This window comes from Bufo bufo, chromosome 7, assembly GCF_905171765.1.
Source record: "Bufo bufo chromosome 7, aBufBuf1.1, whole genome shotgun sequence".
In the NCBI taxonomy this organism is placed as follows: Eukaryota; Metazoa; Chordata; class Amphibia; order Anura; family Bufonidae; genus Bufo; species Bufo bufo.
Window position 1 is genome coordinate 101,680,765 of NC_053395.1, and position 16,529 is coordinate 101,697,293.

The 16,529-nt window shown below is 42.9% G+C and overlaps 1 protein-coding gene across 2 annotated transcripts in view; it reads left to right on the top strand.

Moving 5' to 3' along the window:
* The window catches only part of PGAP1 (post-GPI attachment to proteins inositol deacylase 1), a 1,296,519-nt gene that overhangs the window by 1,025,432 nt on the left and 254,558 nt on the right, over positions 1 to 16,529 (top strand). For both annotated transcript variants that reach the window (XM_040441657.1, XM_040441658.1), the window contains exon 20: positions 2,415 to 2,508. In XM_040441657.1, coding sequence (XP_040297591.1) covers positions 2,415 to 2,508 — 94 coding nt within the window. The remainder of the gene's footprint in view (positions 1 to 2,414; positions 2,509 to 16,529) is intronic.

Sequence of the window (16,529 nt, forward strand, 5' to 3'; positions counted from 1 at the left end):
TGAATGCACATGTCCAACTGTTCAGTGTTTCAGTACTTTTTGCACAACTTGCTGTTCTCTAACAAGGAGCTTAATAGCAAAATTCACAACAGGTGTTTGATCCCTGAATCACCCAATAAATTTCCTGGTTCAATTAAAAGTGTTATTTAAACAGTCCTCCTCATCATGCTGTTCACATTTTGACATCATGAGACCAAGATGACACCTAACAATTGATCAACAGTATCTTGCAATTGCATGGCTTTGAGCAGGATGTTATTAGACGGAAGTGGCCACTGAGCTTAGAGTGTCACAGAGTGTCATCAGCAGGTTGCAACAGAGATAGAGAGAGACTGGAAGAGTCACAGAAAGGCGTATAAGTGGACGTCCTTTGGCCACATCCCACACTGATGACCACTTCATTGTGAACAAGTCCCTGTGGAACCGGATGATGAATGCCACACAACTCCAGGCACATTTAAGGGAGGTGAGAGGTACCTAAGTGTCACGTCAGACCATTTGAAACCGTTTACATCAGGTGACCTAGGTGCGTGCTAGGTGACCTGCAAGGGTACCTGACCCCCACAGCACCAGGCACAGGTGTGATCATCTTGCATGGACCAGGGAGCATCTACGCTAGACGAGGGGCCAGTGGGCCTCAGTGCTGTTCACTGATGAAAGTCGATTCACACTGAGCAGAAATGATGGCCGCCAACGATGATGGAGACATCAAGAAAAGCGCTAACTGTTGTCACCAGATAAGCCTTTAGTGTTGTTGGCGTTACAGTGTGGGCAGGTGTGTCTAGTCAATACAGAACTGCCCTACACTTTGTGAATGGTACAGTGACAAGCCATTACTACATGAATAACATTATTTATTCAGTCATTGTGCCTCTACATGAACAACACAGACCTAATTTCATCTTCATGGACGACAATGCTCCAGCTCATCGAGGTTGCATCATTAGGGAACGGCTGCTGGAGACTGGGGTACCTAAAATGGAGTGGCCTGCACTTTCTCCAGACCTGAATTCCATTGAAAACCTATGGGATCAGCTGAATCGCCATGTAGAGACTCGTGACTCTGTACCCCAAGCTGTAATTGATGCCCAAGGCCACATGACAAGTTATTGCGACATTTACATGTTTTGTGGGGGTATACCCACCACTGTTCTTGGCTTTGTTTCAATAAATTGTTTGAGATGAGGAAATTACCATTGCATGCTGTTACTTAAATGCCCTACTTTAATGATATAAAATCAGTGGAGCGTGAACTTTTTACGTTTTCCATAAATTTCACCCGAAAGCCAAATATCCCTAACTTTTTGTGAGTAGTGTATAGTATTTGTAATTACACATGTAGCGAGCAGGTTTGGCCAAAGTACAGTGTTTGGATTTTTTACCAACAAATACAGCAAATGCAGGCATAAGCAAGCATTGCAAAAGCATGCAGATTTACAGATGACTGCATGTCTGCACAGGTTTAAAGTGCAGCAGAGCCGCACTTATGCTGATGCTTCATCTGACTTTACCCTGTTGTTTTTATAGTTAGATTTTTATTTCATTTTGCACTTGTTGCAAAATACATTTAAAAATAGAAACTGTTTCCCTGTTCATGAGATTTGATTCTTTTTCGTAACCCTTTTGTTTTTAAAGGGGCTTTAGAGATAATTGGAGGGCTTGTCCGAGAATTCTAATTATCTAAAATAAAAATAAAAATCACGTCATACTTATCACAGTGACGTGCAGGTGTGCAGCTTGTAACTACTGCAATCAATCATTGACGTCAGAATTAGACCACTGAGGACAGTAGTTTGCTGCAGCAGTCATTTGGTACATACCGGCACATCACCACTGCAGCAGGAGGACTGAATTAGCACTACAGAGAAAGGTGCTGAAGAAATGGGTGAGTGTGACATGATTTTTTTCAGCTCCACTATGTTAAAGTCACATAGATATGCTATGCCAGGCTTTAGCGGTGTTGGCACCGACAGGAGCTGCAGTGAGCTATGCAAAGCTCCTGTCTGCACCCGCTCGCTCTGCTCTGCTAAAAGCAGGAGCTCTGCATAGTACATCGCTGCTCTTGCCTTTGTCCAAAACTTGGCATAGCACATCTATGTGGCTTTAGCAGAGCAGAGCTTGCACAGGCAGGAGCAGAAAAGCGTGCTCCTTCCGATACATTATTCATTGCGGCCGGTATGGAAACCATACACCAGTACACCACTGACATGTCAGCGGAATATGAGTGTACGGATTCCAAAGCACGATAGGCACCTGAACACAAAGTGTCTGTTTTAGGTTAAAGGGGAAAAAGAGGAAAGCAGAATAATGGAGGTTAGAATTGCTTAAAAATGTATTTTTTTATAACCTTATTATTGAAAACATATTTTAAATTTTTTTTCTAAAATTATCTTATTTTTATGTTTTGTTTGCAGATCATCAGATGTCATTGGCCATCACTTCATGTTTATATTGTTTCTAACCTGCTTCTTGCGTTTGGTGCACAACTGTATACAATATCCAACAAAGGTAACACAACAACACCAGCTTTTAGCAGGCCTATGGTACATTGTTTGACTCTGTTGAATAACCAGGTCAGTCTTATTAATTTCAAATTAGCACTGATTTAGTTTGACACTAGCTTTGGTGTGGAAATGCAGAGTATTAACTAGATACAAATATTCCTGATATCTCTTTATTACAGTATGTTAACATTGTGAAATGTATTATTGCTTACACAGTCTAAGTACAAAAGGGGTATTCCTACAATCTACATTGATCACTTATTCACAGGATAGGTGATAAATATCTGATTGCAAGTGCCCCTACCCCTGGAACCTCAACTGATCACTAGAATGGGGGGTCCTGAGATCCTTGTTTCTCCTCTTGCACAACCGTAATGAGGAGGAATTTTAACAGAGCTTAAGGCCTCTTTCAGACGGGCGTTGCGGGAACACCCCAAAACATTGTAATGCGTTTTGCACTCGCGTGAGAAAAATCGCGCGTGTTTGGTACCCGAACTTCTTCACAGAAGTTCGGGCTTGGGATCAGTGTTCTGTAGATTGTATTATTTTCCCTTATAACATGGTTATAAGGGAAAATAATAGCATTCTGAATACAGAATCCATAGTCAAATAGCGCTGGAGGGGTTAAAAAAAATAATAATATTTTTAGCTCAACTTAGTCCACTTGATCGCGTAGCCCGGCTTCTCGTCTGTCTCCTTTGCTGAACAGGACCTGTGGTGAGCATTCATAGCAGGAATAGGACCTGTGGTGACGTCACTCCGGTCATCACATGATCCATCACATGATCCATCACCATGGTAAAAGATCATGTGATGGATCATGTGATGACCAGAGTGACATCACCACAGGTCCTATTCCTGCTATGAATGCTCACCACAGGTCCTGTTCAGCAAAGGAGACAGACGAGAAGCCGGGCTACGCGATCAACTGGACTAAGGTGAGTTAAATAATTTTGTATTTTTTTTAACCCCTCCAGCGCTATTTGACTGCATTCTGTATTCAGAATGCTATTATTTTCCCTTATAACCATGTTATAAGGGAAAATAATAATGATCGGGTCTCCATCCCGATCGTCTCCTAGCAACCGTGCGTGAAAATCGCACCGCATCCGCACTTGCTTGCGGATGCTTGCGATTTTCACGCAACCCCATTCATTTCTATGGGGCCTGCGTTCCGTGAAAAACACCCAAAGAGGAGCATGCTGCGATTTTCACGCAACGCACAAGTGATGCGTGAAAATCACCGCTCATGTGAACAGCCCCATAGAAATGAATGGGTCGGTATTCAGTGCGGGTGCAATGCGTTCACCTCTCGCATTGCACCCGCGCGGAATACTCGCCCGTGTGAAAGGGGCCTAACAGTAGTCAAGCATTCACACTGTCTCTACATCCAAATTAGACTTGCAAAGATAGCTCAGAGTACTGAGCTTGGCATCTTAAGGCCTCTTTCACACGAGCGTGATGGATTGGCTAGGGATGCGTTCAGGGTGTGCTCAGTGAAAATCGCACCATTTTGCAAACAAGTTCAGTCAGTTTCGTCTGCGATTGCGTTTAGTTGTTCAGTTTTTTCCTCGCGGGTTCAATGTGTTTTGATGCGTTTTTCACGTGCGTGATAAAAAACGGAAGGTTTACAAACAACATCTCTTTGCAACCATCAGTGAAAAAATGGGGCTTCAGTTAAATACGCATTGCATCCGCAAGCAAGTGCAGATGCAATACGTTTTTCACTGAAGCCCCATTCACTTCTATGGGGCCAGGGAAGGGTGAAAAACACAGAATATAGAACATGCTGTGTTTTTCATACAACGCAGAACTGATGTATGAAAAAAAAAATGCTCATGTACACAGACCCATTGAAATGAATGTGTCCGGATTCAGTGCGGGTGCTATGCGTTCATGTCACGCATTGCAACGTGCGGAAAACTCGCTCGTGTGAAAGGGGCCTAAGTGTTTAGAGAGCAAGGGGACTATCTTTGTCAACCCATTGGTTCCCCCCAACAATGCAACTGAGGGGTGCCATTGGGTTGCCGTTGCAGCTGGAGTACTCAATGTGACCCCTAGGTTTGTCATGTGCGTAAGCCTATTAGGTCCTGTCAGAGGCAGGGCTTAATCGACTTCCTGTCAGTGTAACAGTCAGAGGCACAATGAGCTACATTGCAGGAGTTTAACAATCAGAGTATTGCATGGTCATACAAATAAAATATCTGCATCCTTAAAGGGCTTCTGTCACCCCACTAAACTCTTTATTTTTTTGGGGGTACTTATAATCCCTATCCTGCGATATATCTATTCATTATGTTATTAATCATTTTCGTTCTGTAGATAAGGCAAAAAACGATCTTTTATAATATGCTAATTACCTGTCTACCAGCAAGTAGGGCGTCTACTTGCTGGTAGCAGCCGCAAAAAACTGCCCCCTCCTCCTGTTGATTGACGTCGGTGACGTCATCGGCGCAGGCGCACTGAGGGAGTGCTGAGGAGGCGAGCCTCCTTCTCTCAGAGCGCCTGCGCCGAATCAAGACAGGCGCGCGATTTTTGAAATGCAGACAGGGCCAGCCGGAGGAGGAGATTGCGGCTTGCCCTGTCAATCAACAGGAGGAGGGGGCGGTTTTTTGCAGCTGCTACCAGCAAGTAGACGCCCTACTTGCTGGTAGACAGGTAATTAGCATATTATAAAAGATCGTTTTTTGCCTTATCTACAGAACGAAAATGATTAATAACATAATCCTGTCAGGAAAGCGGGTCCCGGGAGCTTCAGGAGCTGACATGTTATTGGAGTCAGGGGAGACGATGTTTCCTGAATCACCGCGATTCTTTTCATCTGGAGCGGCATCTGATGTCATCAGCCCGTATCCCCAGCGTGATGACGCGTCTCCCCACATGTCTCCAAGCTCTGCCCCCTCCGGACCTCGCTGGGAATCCGAGCTGTGCATCTGGCTACGCCCCCCATTCGGCGTGCGGCTCTGGCGGGTCTGCTTTCTCACCAAAGGGAAGGGAGACGTACAGCAATATGTGAAAACAAGCCCCCAACATAGGGACGAGAATCACGCTGATCTCCTCTGCCCAGCTTTAGCAGAGGAGAAGATTGGTAATCCAATGTCAGTTTTCTTTTAAATGAAAAAGATACTTGGGGGGACGTGGCTTGCTGCCGAACAGGGAAGACTGCTTCTAGCCTGGCTCTGCACATAGGAGAAGAATCCTTTCCCATCCTATCGTCATTTTGGGTTCCAGACCCTTGGGATCGTGCCTAAACACCTCCACTCAAGCTACAGTTTAAGCCAAATCTGGGAGTTATACGTCAACTAAGACCCTAGTTCCTAATTGTGGCCTACAAAGTACTTAAGATCCCCAACCTCGATTACGGGTCCCGGCTCATCCCGGAAGCGGAACTTCTCCATCCTCACAAAGATATACGATTGTGGACACTCCGCCAACCTCCTAAGGACCCAGAGCTGCGAGAGATAGACCCAATAATTTGTGGGTAAGTCATCGATACCCACCGGGATCTGACGGGGAACGTGAGGCTCCGGCTGTCCTCCTGAGCGACGGTGAGGGTGGCAGAACGATCATCGGGTGGAGGGTCTGGATTACCTCGGATCCCGTCATCACCCGAACGCTGCCCTTATGCTGTGCCGACCACGTCGAGTCCTGAAAACATAGTTGATCTGTGAAAGCACTGAGCGATTAGTCTCCACAACCCGATCCGTGCCTGATCACACACCGGAGTACACAATCCTACCTAGCGCTCCCGCTCCTGCCCGGCCCTGCATAAGTTTGCGAACCTGCAGTGCAATAAAAGCTCCATCGGACCTGTCTGTCCCCCACCTGAAGACCTATATCACTGCAGTCTGGCCACACGGCAACTGGCGTCCACAAATCCTACACACCCCGAGCCGGAACCCCTCATTACAAACCAAAGGGCAACTCCGCTTTCAGATATACCTGAAGCACATCCTTCAAATCCTCTGTAATCTTCCCGGGGCTCCTCCCGAACTCTATTATAAAATAACCTCTACCTGGTACAGAGGAATACCGCCACACGCTACCTTATTTCCTTCTCTGAACTGAGTGGCATCACCCAGACCTTCAAGGACTCGTCCAAAGCACACAGGGTCACTGACCCAATTTTTCAATCTCCTCAGTATAAAGTGGAGGAGGCATAATGATGCTGTAAACCGCCATCCCAGCCGACAAGGGTCACAAGCCGAGGGGTCATCTACACTACCCTCACCCTATTATCTGCTCCTGCTAAGGAAAAAATAAATAAAAAAAGGCTAAAAAAAACTTCTCATCTCTCTCGCTATGGTTATCCATAGCGAAAGAGATGAGAAGTTTTTTTAGCCTTTTTATTTTTTTTGGCCCTGGCAAGTCAAGGTCCTCATCTACCACACGTATTGCAGGCTCCTTAGATTCCTTCGTACAGAAGAAACAAGCATCTGCATCGGCCAAACTAAATCAATCACACAGATCTCCACAGACCGAAGAAACAGAACGTAAATCTCCACCCCACAAATTCCCGGAGATGGAGACTGACCTAGAATACGCACAGGAGGAACGTAGCCTCCCAATCTCGAGAGGCTTTTTAGGCAATGCCCTCTCCAAAGCTCTTGAACCAGTAATCAAAGAGCTACAAGATATCAAACAAGATGTGAGGAATATTGGAGGTAGAGTGGAACAGCTTGAAAATGTACAGACACAGCTTGTCTCGTACACAGAAGCCGCATCCTCCACCTTTGCCTCGTGCCAAAGCCACATGAACAAGATGGTCAACTGGATGGAGGACCAAGAGAACTGAGCCAGACGTAACAATCTGCGCCTCAAAGGTATTCCAGAATCCATCTCCCCTGAGGCTCTTCCTGACACAGCTAAACAGATCTTCTCTGCAGTCTTATGAGAAAACTACCATCTTGAAATAGTCACAGGTCTCTAAGAGCTAAACCATCACCAAAAGAGCCTCCTAGAGACGTTATATGCCGACTTTTCCATTCAAGGGTGAGAGACGACGTCTTACGCGCACAAATCCTCCTGCCAAACTAGAAGGCTCGACGATATCAATATTCCAGGTCTTTGCGAGAGTTACTTTATCCAAGAGAAACATTCTGAGACCCCTGACCGAGGTCCTGAAGAAAAGAAACATCCCATATAAATGGCTATTCGTGTTTGGGCTATCGTTCTCCTCAGAAGGGAAAAGATATGTCTTACGTGACCTTACAGGGAGTGCAGAATTATTAGGCAAGTTGTATTTTTGAGGATTAATTTTATTATTGAACAACAACCATGTTCTCAATGAACCCAAAAAACTCATTAATATCAAAGCTGAATAGTTTTGGAAGTAGTTTTTAGTTTGTTTTTAGTTTTAGCTATTTTAGGGGGATATCTGTGTGTGCAAGTGACTATTACTGTGCATAATTATTAGGCAACTTAACAAAAAACGAATATATACCCATTTCAATTATTTATTTTTACCAGTGAAACCAATATAACATCTCAACATTCACAAATATACATTTCTGACATTCAAAAACAAAACAAAAACAAATCAGTGACCAATATAGCCACCTTTCTTTGCAAGGACACTCAAAAGCCTGCCATCCATGGATTCTGTCAGTGTTTTGATCTGTTCACCATCAACATTGCGTGCATCAGCAACCACAGCCTCCCAGACACTGTTCAGAGAGGTGTACTGTTTTCCCTCCTTGTAAATCTCACATTTGATGATGGACCACAGGTTCTCAATGGGGATCAGATCAGGTGAACAAGGAGGCCATGTCATTAGATTTTCTTCTTTTATAGCCTTTCTTGCCAGCCACGCTGTGGAGTACTTGGACGCGTGTGATGGAGCATTGTCCTGCATGAAAATCATGTTTTTCTTGAAGGATGCAGACTTCTTCCTGTACCACTGCTTGAAGAAGGTGTCTTCCAGAAACTGGCAGTAGGACTGGGAGTTGAGCTTGACTCCATCCTCAACCCGAAAAGGCCCCACAAGCTCATCTTTACAGCCCAAACCAGTACTCCACCTTCACCTTGCTGGCGTCTGAGTCGGACTGGAGCTCTCTGCCCTTTACAAATCCAGCCACGGGCCCATCGATCTGGCCCATCAAGACTCACTCTCATTTCATCAGTCCATAAAACCTTAGAAAAATCAGTCTTGACGTTTCAGCTTGTGTGTCTTGTTCAGTGGTGGTCGTCTTTCAGCCTTTCTTACCTTGGCCATGTCTCTGAGTATTGCACACCTTGTGCTTTTGGGCACTCCAGTGATGTTGCAGCTCTGAAATATGGCCAAACTGGTGGCAAGTGGCATCTTGGCAGCTGCACGCTTGACTTTTCTCAGTTCATGGGCAGTTATTTTGCGCCTTGGTTTTTCCACACGCTTCTTGCGACCCTGTTGACTATTTTGAATGAAACGCTTGATTGTTCGATGATCACGCTTCAGAAGCTTTGCAATTTTAAGAGTGCTGCATCCCTCTGCAAGATATCTCACTATTTTTGACTTTTCTGAGCCTGTCAAGTCCCTCTTTTGACCCATTTTGCCAAAGGAAAGGAAGTTGCCTAATAATTATGCACACCTAATATAGGGTGTTGATGTCATTAGACCACACCCCTTCTCATTACAGAGATGCACATCACCTAATATGCTTAATTGGTAGTAGGCTTTCGAGCCTATACAGCTTGGAGTAAGACAACATGCATAAAGAGGATGATGTGGTCAAAATACTCATTTGCCTAATAATTCTGCACGCAGTGTATTGAGCTACCAGATATCCTAGCTTCACTTCAAATCTCGGACTTAGATATCCCTGATTGGTCCCCAATACAAGATCTAACGGGACTGGCAGCGATCCCACCGCCTACACCTTGGGAAACAGTCGGCTCCGAGAAACGCAACCGTAACCAAAGACGTCAGGGGAAGATGACTCCTAGATGAATTTATGTGGACCCCACTTGAAGATTGCAGAGACAGGGTGATATAAGACTCTGTTGTGATCACTATGTCTAACTGTTAGGATGTTTTGAGTTTTGTTTTGCTTAGTCAATTGTGATTCACATAGATTGCTGGCGGGTTGAGCCATGATGCATGGAGTGCCACTGCTTTCATATACAGCAGCTCCATCCTCATTCCAACACCCCCTCTGATCTTAGGGGTGTGGCCGTGTGTTCTGGTTCTCCCCGTCTTTCCCTCTTCACTCCAACAAGGAGTGATTACATCACTCTTTGTTTGACAAGCAGGCTGAAATTTTTTTTTTTTGCGCTCCTCTCTACTTACATCCCACATTTTGCAGAGAAACGGCCCTTAAGACTGTCGGTTCATGATGGTTACACCGTTTTTTAGGATGTGTTTATTAACTGATGGTTCTCAATAGTCCTTACATTTGTGCAATGTTACCTTGTGCACTTACCCCCCCCCCCCCCCCCCCGTCCCACCCCCTCTTACCTCTCTTTCTTACGTAATCTTCACGGGCTCACCACACTTTCTCCCATCAATAGATATAATGGCACATAAAGATTGGACCTTCCTCCCTTTATTATGTCCACCATAAAGCTTGTCTCCTTTAACGTCAGAGGCCTTAATTCCGCAATCAAACGCAGCCAAATACTACACACATTTAAAAAAGTTCAATCGTACATCATTTTCCTCCAAGAGACTCACTTCCTCGCAGATAAAACTCCGGCCCTACGTAAACACTTCTATGATAAATGGTACCACTCTCACACTCCCACTAAAAACTCCAGGGGGGTAGCTATTGCCTTTTTAAAACATGTATCGTTCGAACTTAACCATATACAGAAAGATGAAGATGGTAGAATATTGATTCTCGTAGGTAAACTGAATGGCACCTTAGTCACACTAGCTAACTTCTACGCCCCCAATACTCAACAAACTCCCTGGATCCGTGACAAAATATCATTACTGAATGGTATTACGCAGGGCGAGTTATTGGTTGGAGGAGACTTCAATGTGGCTTTAGACCCACTCCTAGATACGTCTACCGGCAGATCCGCTCTTTCATACATGATGAACTACCGGCTAGGACCTGTGGTGACGTAAGATCACATGCTGCAATCACATGGTCCATCACCACGGTGATGGACCATGTGATTGGAGCATGTGATCTGACATCACCAAAGGTCCTTTAGCCCACAGCTCATCATTAAAGAAGTAAAGAAGAGACCGGGAACTACGCGAACAAGAGGAGAAGGTGAGTTATTTTTTTTATTTTTTTTTAACCCTTAATTGATCACCTACTAAGCATTCTGCATTCAGAATGCTATTATTTTCCCTTATAACCATGTTATAAGGGAAAATAATAACATCTACACAACACCGATCCCAAGCCTGAACTTCTGTGAAGAAGTTTGGGTTTGGGTACCAAACATGCGTGATTTTTCTCACGCGAGTGCAAAACGCATTACAATGTTTTGCACTCGCGCGGAAAAATCGCGGGTGTTTCCGCAACGCACCCGCACCTTTTCCCGCAACCCCCGAGTGAAAGAGGCCTAAGGCCTCTATCACACAGTCAGTATTTTGCATCCAGATTTGATGATGATTTGGAAGCCAAAAGCAGGAGAGGGTTGAAATCACAGAACACATGCAAATATTAACATCAAGTGTCATAATTATTTTTTTTTAGCCTTACCAATACTGATCAAATACTGACCATGTGAATGCGGATGCTCAAAAGGCAGGATCCCTTTTTTTTGCGGGGGGGGGGGGGGTGTTCTGAGGGATCAAAAGAAGGAGAAAAATTTACATTAACACAACCATTTTTCGTTTATACATTTTTATTTTTCTTCCCTATCTTCCTTGAGCCTTAACTTTTATATATTTCCGTTTACATAGCTGTATGAGGGCTTATTTTCTGCAGGACAAGTTGTACTTTCTAATGCCACATTAATTATGGCATACAATGTATTGGGAAGCTGTAAAAAACAGTCCAAATGGGAAGGTTTTGTTCGCACAGCGTTCCGTTCTTCGCAAAACTGACCCATGCCCTACATTCTCTGGGTCAGTATGATTACAACGATACCCAATATTTATAGGTTGGTGTATAAATAAATGTAAACTTTGAAAAAAAATATATATTTTTTTATATTATAATATTCTGACCCCCGTAACATTTTAATAGTTACCGTATTTTTCGCCTCATAAGATGCAATTCCCCCCCCCCAAAGTGGGCAAATACTAATAAAGCGCAAAGTGGGCGAATACTAATAAATCGCAAATTGGCCATTTAGACCCTTTTATCCATTGCGCCATTTGCCATATTGGAGAAATATTTTTATATTTTAATAGTATGGGCGTTTTCAGTCACGGTGATACCCATGATGTTTATATTTTTTGTTATTTAGGTATTTATTTTTTTATTATATGGAAAGGGGGTGACTTATATTTTTTTTTTAATTTTATATATATTTTTAAGTTTTTTTTTATTTTTTATGATTTTGAAGCTCATATATGAGCATATAAAATGCATTTAAATTTTTTTAATTTTGAACAATCATAGATTTTTAAACTGGAATTATTACTGAGAATTGCTCATTTGTAGGTAGCGAGGCTGAGCACATTCAAACCAATTACCCCAAGTACCAGCATCCTCTGCGGCCCCATTGGCTGCAGGGGATTCTGGTAACACTCCCTGAAGCGCGAGCTTCTGGGTTTTTGCGCATTTAGATGCCGTGATCTCACTTGATCACGGCATCTAACGGCTTTAATTATCGCGATCAGCAGTATTGCTGGTGACGGTAGTTAGCTGCAGGTCTTTGCTGTTTGAAACAACTGTTTGATCTGCACGTGCGAGCGGGTGCCATTTTTGCCTATTGCGTCAGTGCCGCACATGTACAGCGCTGGTAGCAAAAGGGTTAACTGATACAGTCTGTGTATATTTGTTTGAAATAATGCAAAAATCTATGAAAATTTGTAAACATTTAATATTTTTCCCCAATTTTAATAGTAATTTTAACATTTTTGAAGTGCATATTTTTTTCCTGCACCAAGCCAAGTTTGCAGAGGCTTATAAATGCTAGAATATTAGAAATCCTCCAGAATTGACCCCATTTTGAAAACTAGACCCCTTAAGGTATTCACTTAGTGTAGTGAGACCTCCCCCTACCCCCCAGTTTTTAGAAAAAAAATCATTCTAAGCAGGTGAATAAAAATAAAATAAAATTTTCTACAAAGTTTCATTTTAAAGACAAATTTTTTGTACAGACAACATAAAAATAACACCCCCCAATTTTATCACCATTTCTCCTGTCTTCAGAAATATACACATTGTGGCCCTAATCTTATGTCTTCACACATGGCAGGGCCCAAACGTTAACGAGCACCCAGTGGATTTCAGAACACATTGAAAATGTTTCAGGCCCCTTTCCATTTTTATGGCGGCAATGAGCTGCCAAATTATAAAAAATCCCCATAAATTACCCCATTTTGAAAACTAGACCCCTTAAGACATTTAACTAGGGGTGTAGTGAATCTTCTGCCCCCCCCCCCCCCACAGTTTTTGAAGAAAATAATGCTAAACTGGTGAAAAATATTTTAATTTTTTTACACAAAAATTCAGTTTTAAAGTTTTTTTTGTATAGAGCACATGAAATTGAAGTACACCTCCAAATGTATCACTCCATTTCTTCTGTCTTCAGAAATATCCCAATTGTTACACTAATCTTATGTCTAAATGGCAGGGCCCAAACATAAAGGAGCACCCATTGGCCTTCAGAACATAAATTGAAAATGTCTCAGGTCTCATTGCATATTTGTCATGACATTGAGCTGCCAAAACAAAAGAAATGACCACATTTTAAAAACTAGATCCCTTAAAGCAGGGGTGCACAACCTGTGGCCCGGGGGCCACATGCGGCCCTTGATACCATTCTGTGCGGCCCCCAACCATCTGGTAACAGACATGTATGTCTATGTCTTGTGGCTGCTCACATGTATTTTTCATGTATTTTTCACATTAGATTGGAGTCCTGGAAGTGAAACTAGATATTAATGGTATATAATGTGTGTTCAATATGCCATATGTACTAAATTTCAGTTGTTAATACACCTTTAAATTTTAATTTCGGCCCTCGTCATTGGGTCAGTCTGGCAATCTGGCCCCCAACCAGGAAACGTTGTGTCTAGTTGTGTACTGAGCATGCTGGGTGCAAAATTATTATAGGTTGAAATAATGGGTTGTGAGACAGGGACTGGAAAGTAGTAGAGAATCTGTATATTTCGCCTAGGTTCCTTTCATATACCATGTACTAGGCTACAGGAGGTGGATATCTCAACTAGGAAAGCTGGGTGATATATCAAAAATCCAGGAAAGATGGGTTGCCTTAGCAAAACATAGTTTGCTGAGGACTTTGGTAAATTGTGTTGTCGGGCCTGGATTTTAACCACCTCAGCCCCTAGGGCTTAAACACCCTGAAAGACCAGGCCACTTTTTACACTTCTGACCTACACTACTTTCACCGTTTATTGCTCGGTCATGCAACTTACCACCCAAATGAATTTTACCTCCTTTCCTTCTCACTAATAGAGCTTTCATTTGGTGGTATTTCATTGCTGCTGACATTTTTACTTTTTTTGTTATTAATCGAAATTTAACGATTTGTTTGCAAAAAAATGACATTTTTCACTTTCAGTTGTAAAATTTTGAAAAAAAAAATGAGATCCATATATAAATTTTGCTCTAAATTTATTGTTCTACATGTCTTTGATAAAAAAAAAATGTTTGGGTAAAAAAAAAATGGTTTGGGTAAAAGTTATAGCGTTTACAAACTATGGTACAAAAATTTGAATTTCCGCTTTTTGAAGCAGCTCTGACTTTCTGAGCACCTGTCATGTTTCCTGAGGTTCTACAATGCCCAGACAGTACAAACACCCCACAAATGACCCCATTTCGGAAAGTAGACACCCTAAGGCAGGCATGGCCAACCTGAGGCTCTCCAGCTGTTGTAAAACTACAACTCCCACCATGCCCTGCTGTAGGCTGATAGCTGTAGGTAGCCTGGGCATGCTGGGAGTTGTAGTTTTGCAACAGCTGGAGAGCCTCAGGTTGGCCATCCCTGCCCTAAGGTATTCGCTGATGGGCATAGTGAGTTCATAGAACTTTTTATTTTTTGTCAGAAGTTAGCGGAAAATGATGATTTTTTATTTATTTTTTTCTTACAAAGTCTCATATTCCACTAACTTGTGACAAAAAATAAAAAGTTCTATGAACTCACTATGCCCATCACCAAATACCTTGGGGTCTCTTCTTTCCAAAATGGGGTCACTTGTGGGGTAGTTATACTGCCCTGGCATTCTAGGGGCCCAAATGTGTGGTAAGGAGTTTGAAATCAAATTCTGTAAAAAATGACCAGTGAAATCCGAAAGGTGCTCTTTGGAATATGGGCCCCTTTGCCCACCTAGGCTGCAAAAAAGTGTCACACATCTGGTATCTCCGTATTCAGGAGAAGTTGGGGAATGTGTTTTGGGGTGTCTTTTTACATATACCCATGCTGGGTGAGATAAATATCTTGGTCAAATGCCAACTTTGTATAAAAAAAATGGGAAAAGTTGTCTTTTGCCAAGATATTTCTCTCACCCAGCATGGGTATATGTAAAAAGACACCCCAAAACACATTGCCCAACTTCTCCTGAATACGGAGATACCAGATGTGTGACACTTTTTTGCAGCCTAGGGGGGCAAAGGGGCCCATATTCCAAAGAGCACCTTTCGGATTTCACTGGTCATTTTTTACAGAATTTGATTTCAAACTCCTTACCACACATTTGGGCCCCTAGAATGCCAGGGCAGTATAACTACCCCACAAGTGACCCCATTTTGGAAAGAAGAGACCCCAAGGTATTCGCTGATGGGCATAGTGAGTTCATGGAAGTTTTTATTTTTTGTGACAAGTTAGTGGAATATGAGACTTTGTATGAAAAAAAAAAAAAAAAAAAAATCATCATTTTCCACTAACTTGTGACAAAAAATAAAAAATTATAGGAACTTGCCATGCCCCTCACGGAATACCTTGGGGTGTCTTCTTTTTAAAATGGGGTCACTTGTGGGGTAGTTATACTGCCCTGGCATTTTCCAGGGGCCCTAATGTGTGGTAAGTAGGTAAATGACCTGTGAAATCTGAATGGTGCTCTTTGGAATGTGGGCCCCTTTGCCCACCTAGGCTGCAAAAAAGTGTCACACATCTGGTATTCAGGAGAAGTTGGGGAATGTGTTTTGTGGTGTCATTTTACATATACCCATGCTGGGTGAGAGAAATATTTTGGCAAAAGACAACTTTTCCCATTTTTTTTATACAAAGTTGGCATTTGACCAAGATATTTATCTCACCCAGCATGGGTATATGTAAAATGACACCCCAAAACACATTCCCCAACTTCTCCTGAATACGGAGATACCACATTTGTGACACTTTTTTGCAGCCTAGGTGGGCAAAGGTGCCCAAATTCCTTTTAGGAGGGCATTTTTAGACATTTGGATACCAGACTTCTTCTCACGCTTTGGGGCCCCTAAAATGCCAGGGCAGTATAAATACCCCACATGTGACCCCATTTTGGAAAGAAGACACCCCAAGGTATTCAATGAGGGGCATGGCGAGTTCATAGAAAAAAAAATTTTTGGGCACAAGTTAGCGGAAATTGATTTTTTTGATTTTTTCTCACAAAGTCTCCCTTTCCGCTAACTTGGGACAAAAATTTCAATCTTTCATGGACTCAATATGCCCCTCAGCGAATACCTTGGGGTGTCTTCTTTCCAAAATGGTGTTATTTGTGGGGTGTTTGTACTGCCCTGGCATTTGAGGGTCTCCGCAATCATTACATGTATGCCCAGCATTAGGAGTTTCTGCTATTCTCCTTATATTGAGCATACAGGTAATGAGATTTTTTTTTTCCGTTCAGCCTCTGGGCTGAAAGAAAAAAATGAACGGCACAGATTTCTTCATTCGCATCGATCAATGTGGATGAAAAAATCTCTGCCAAAAAAAGAAAAAGGAGGGGAAAGGCGTCTGCCAGGAGATAGGACCTCC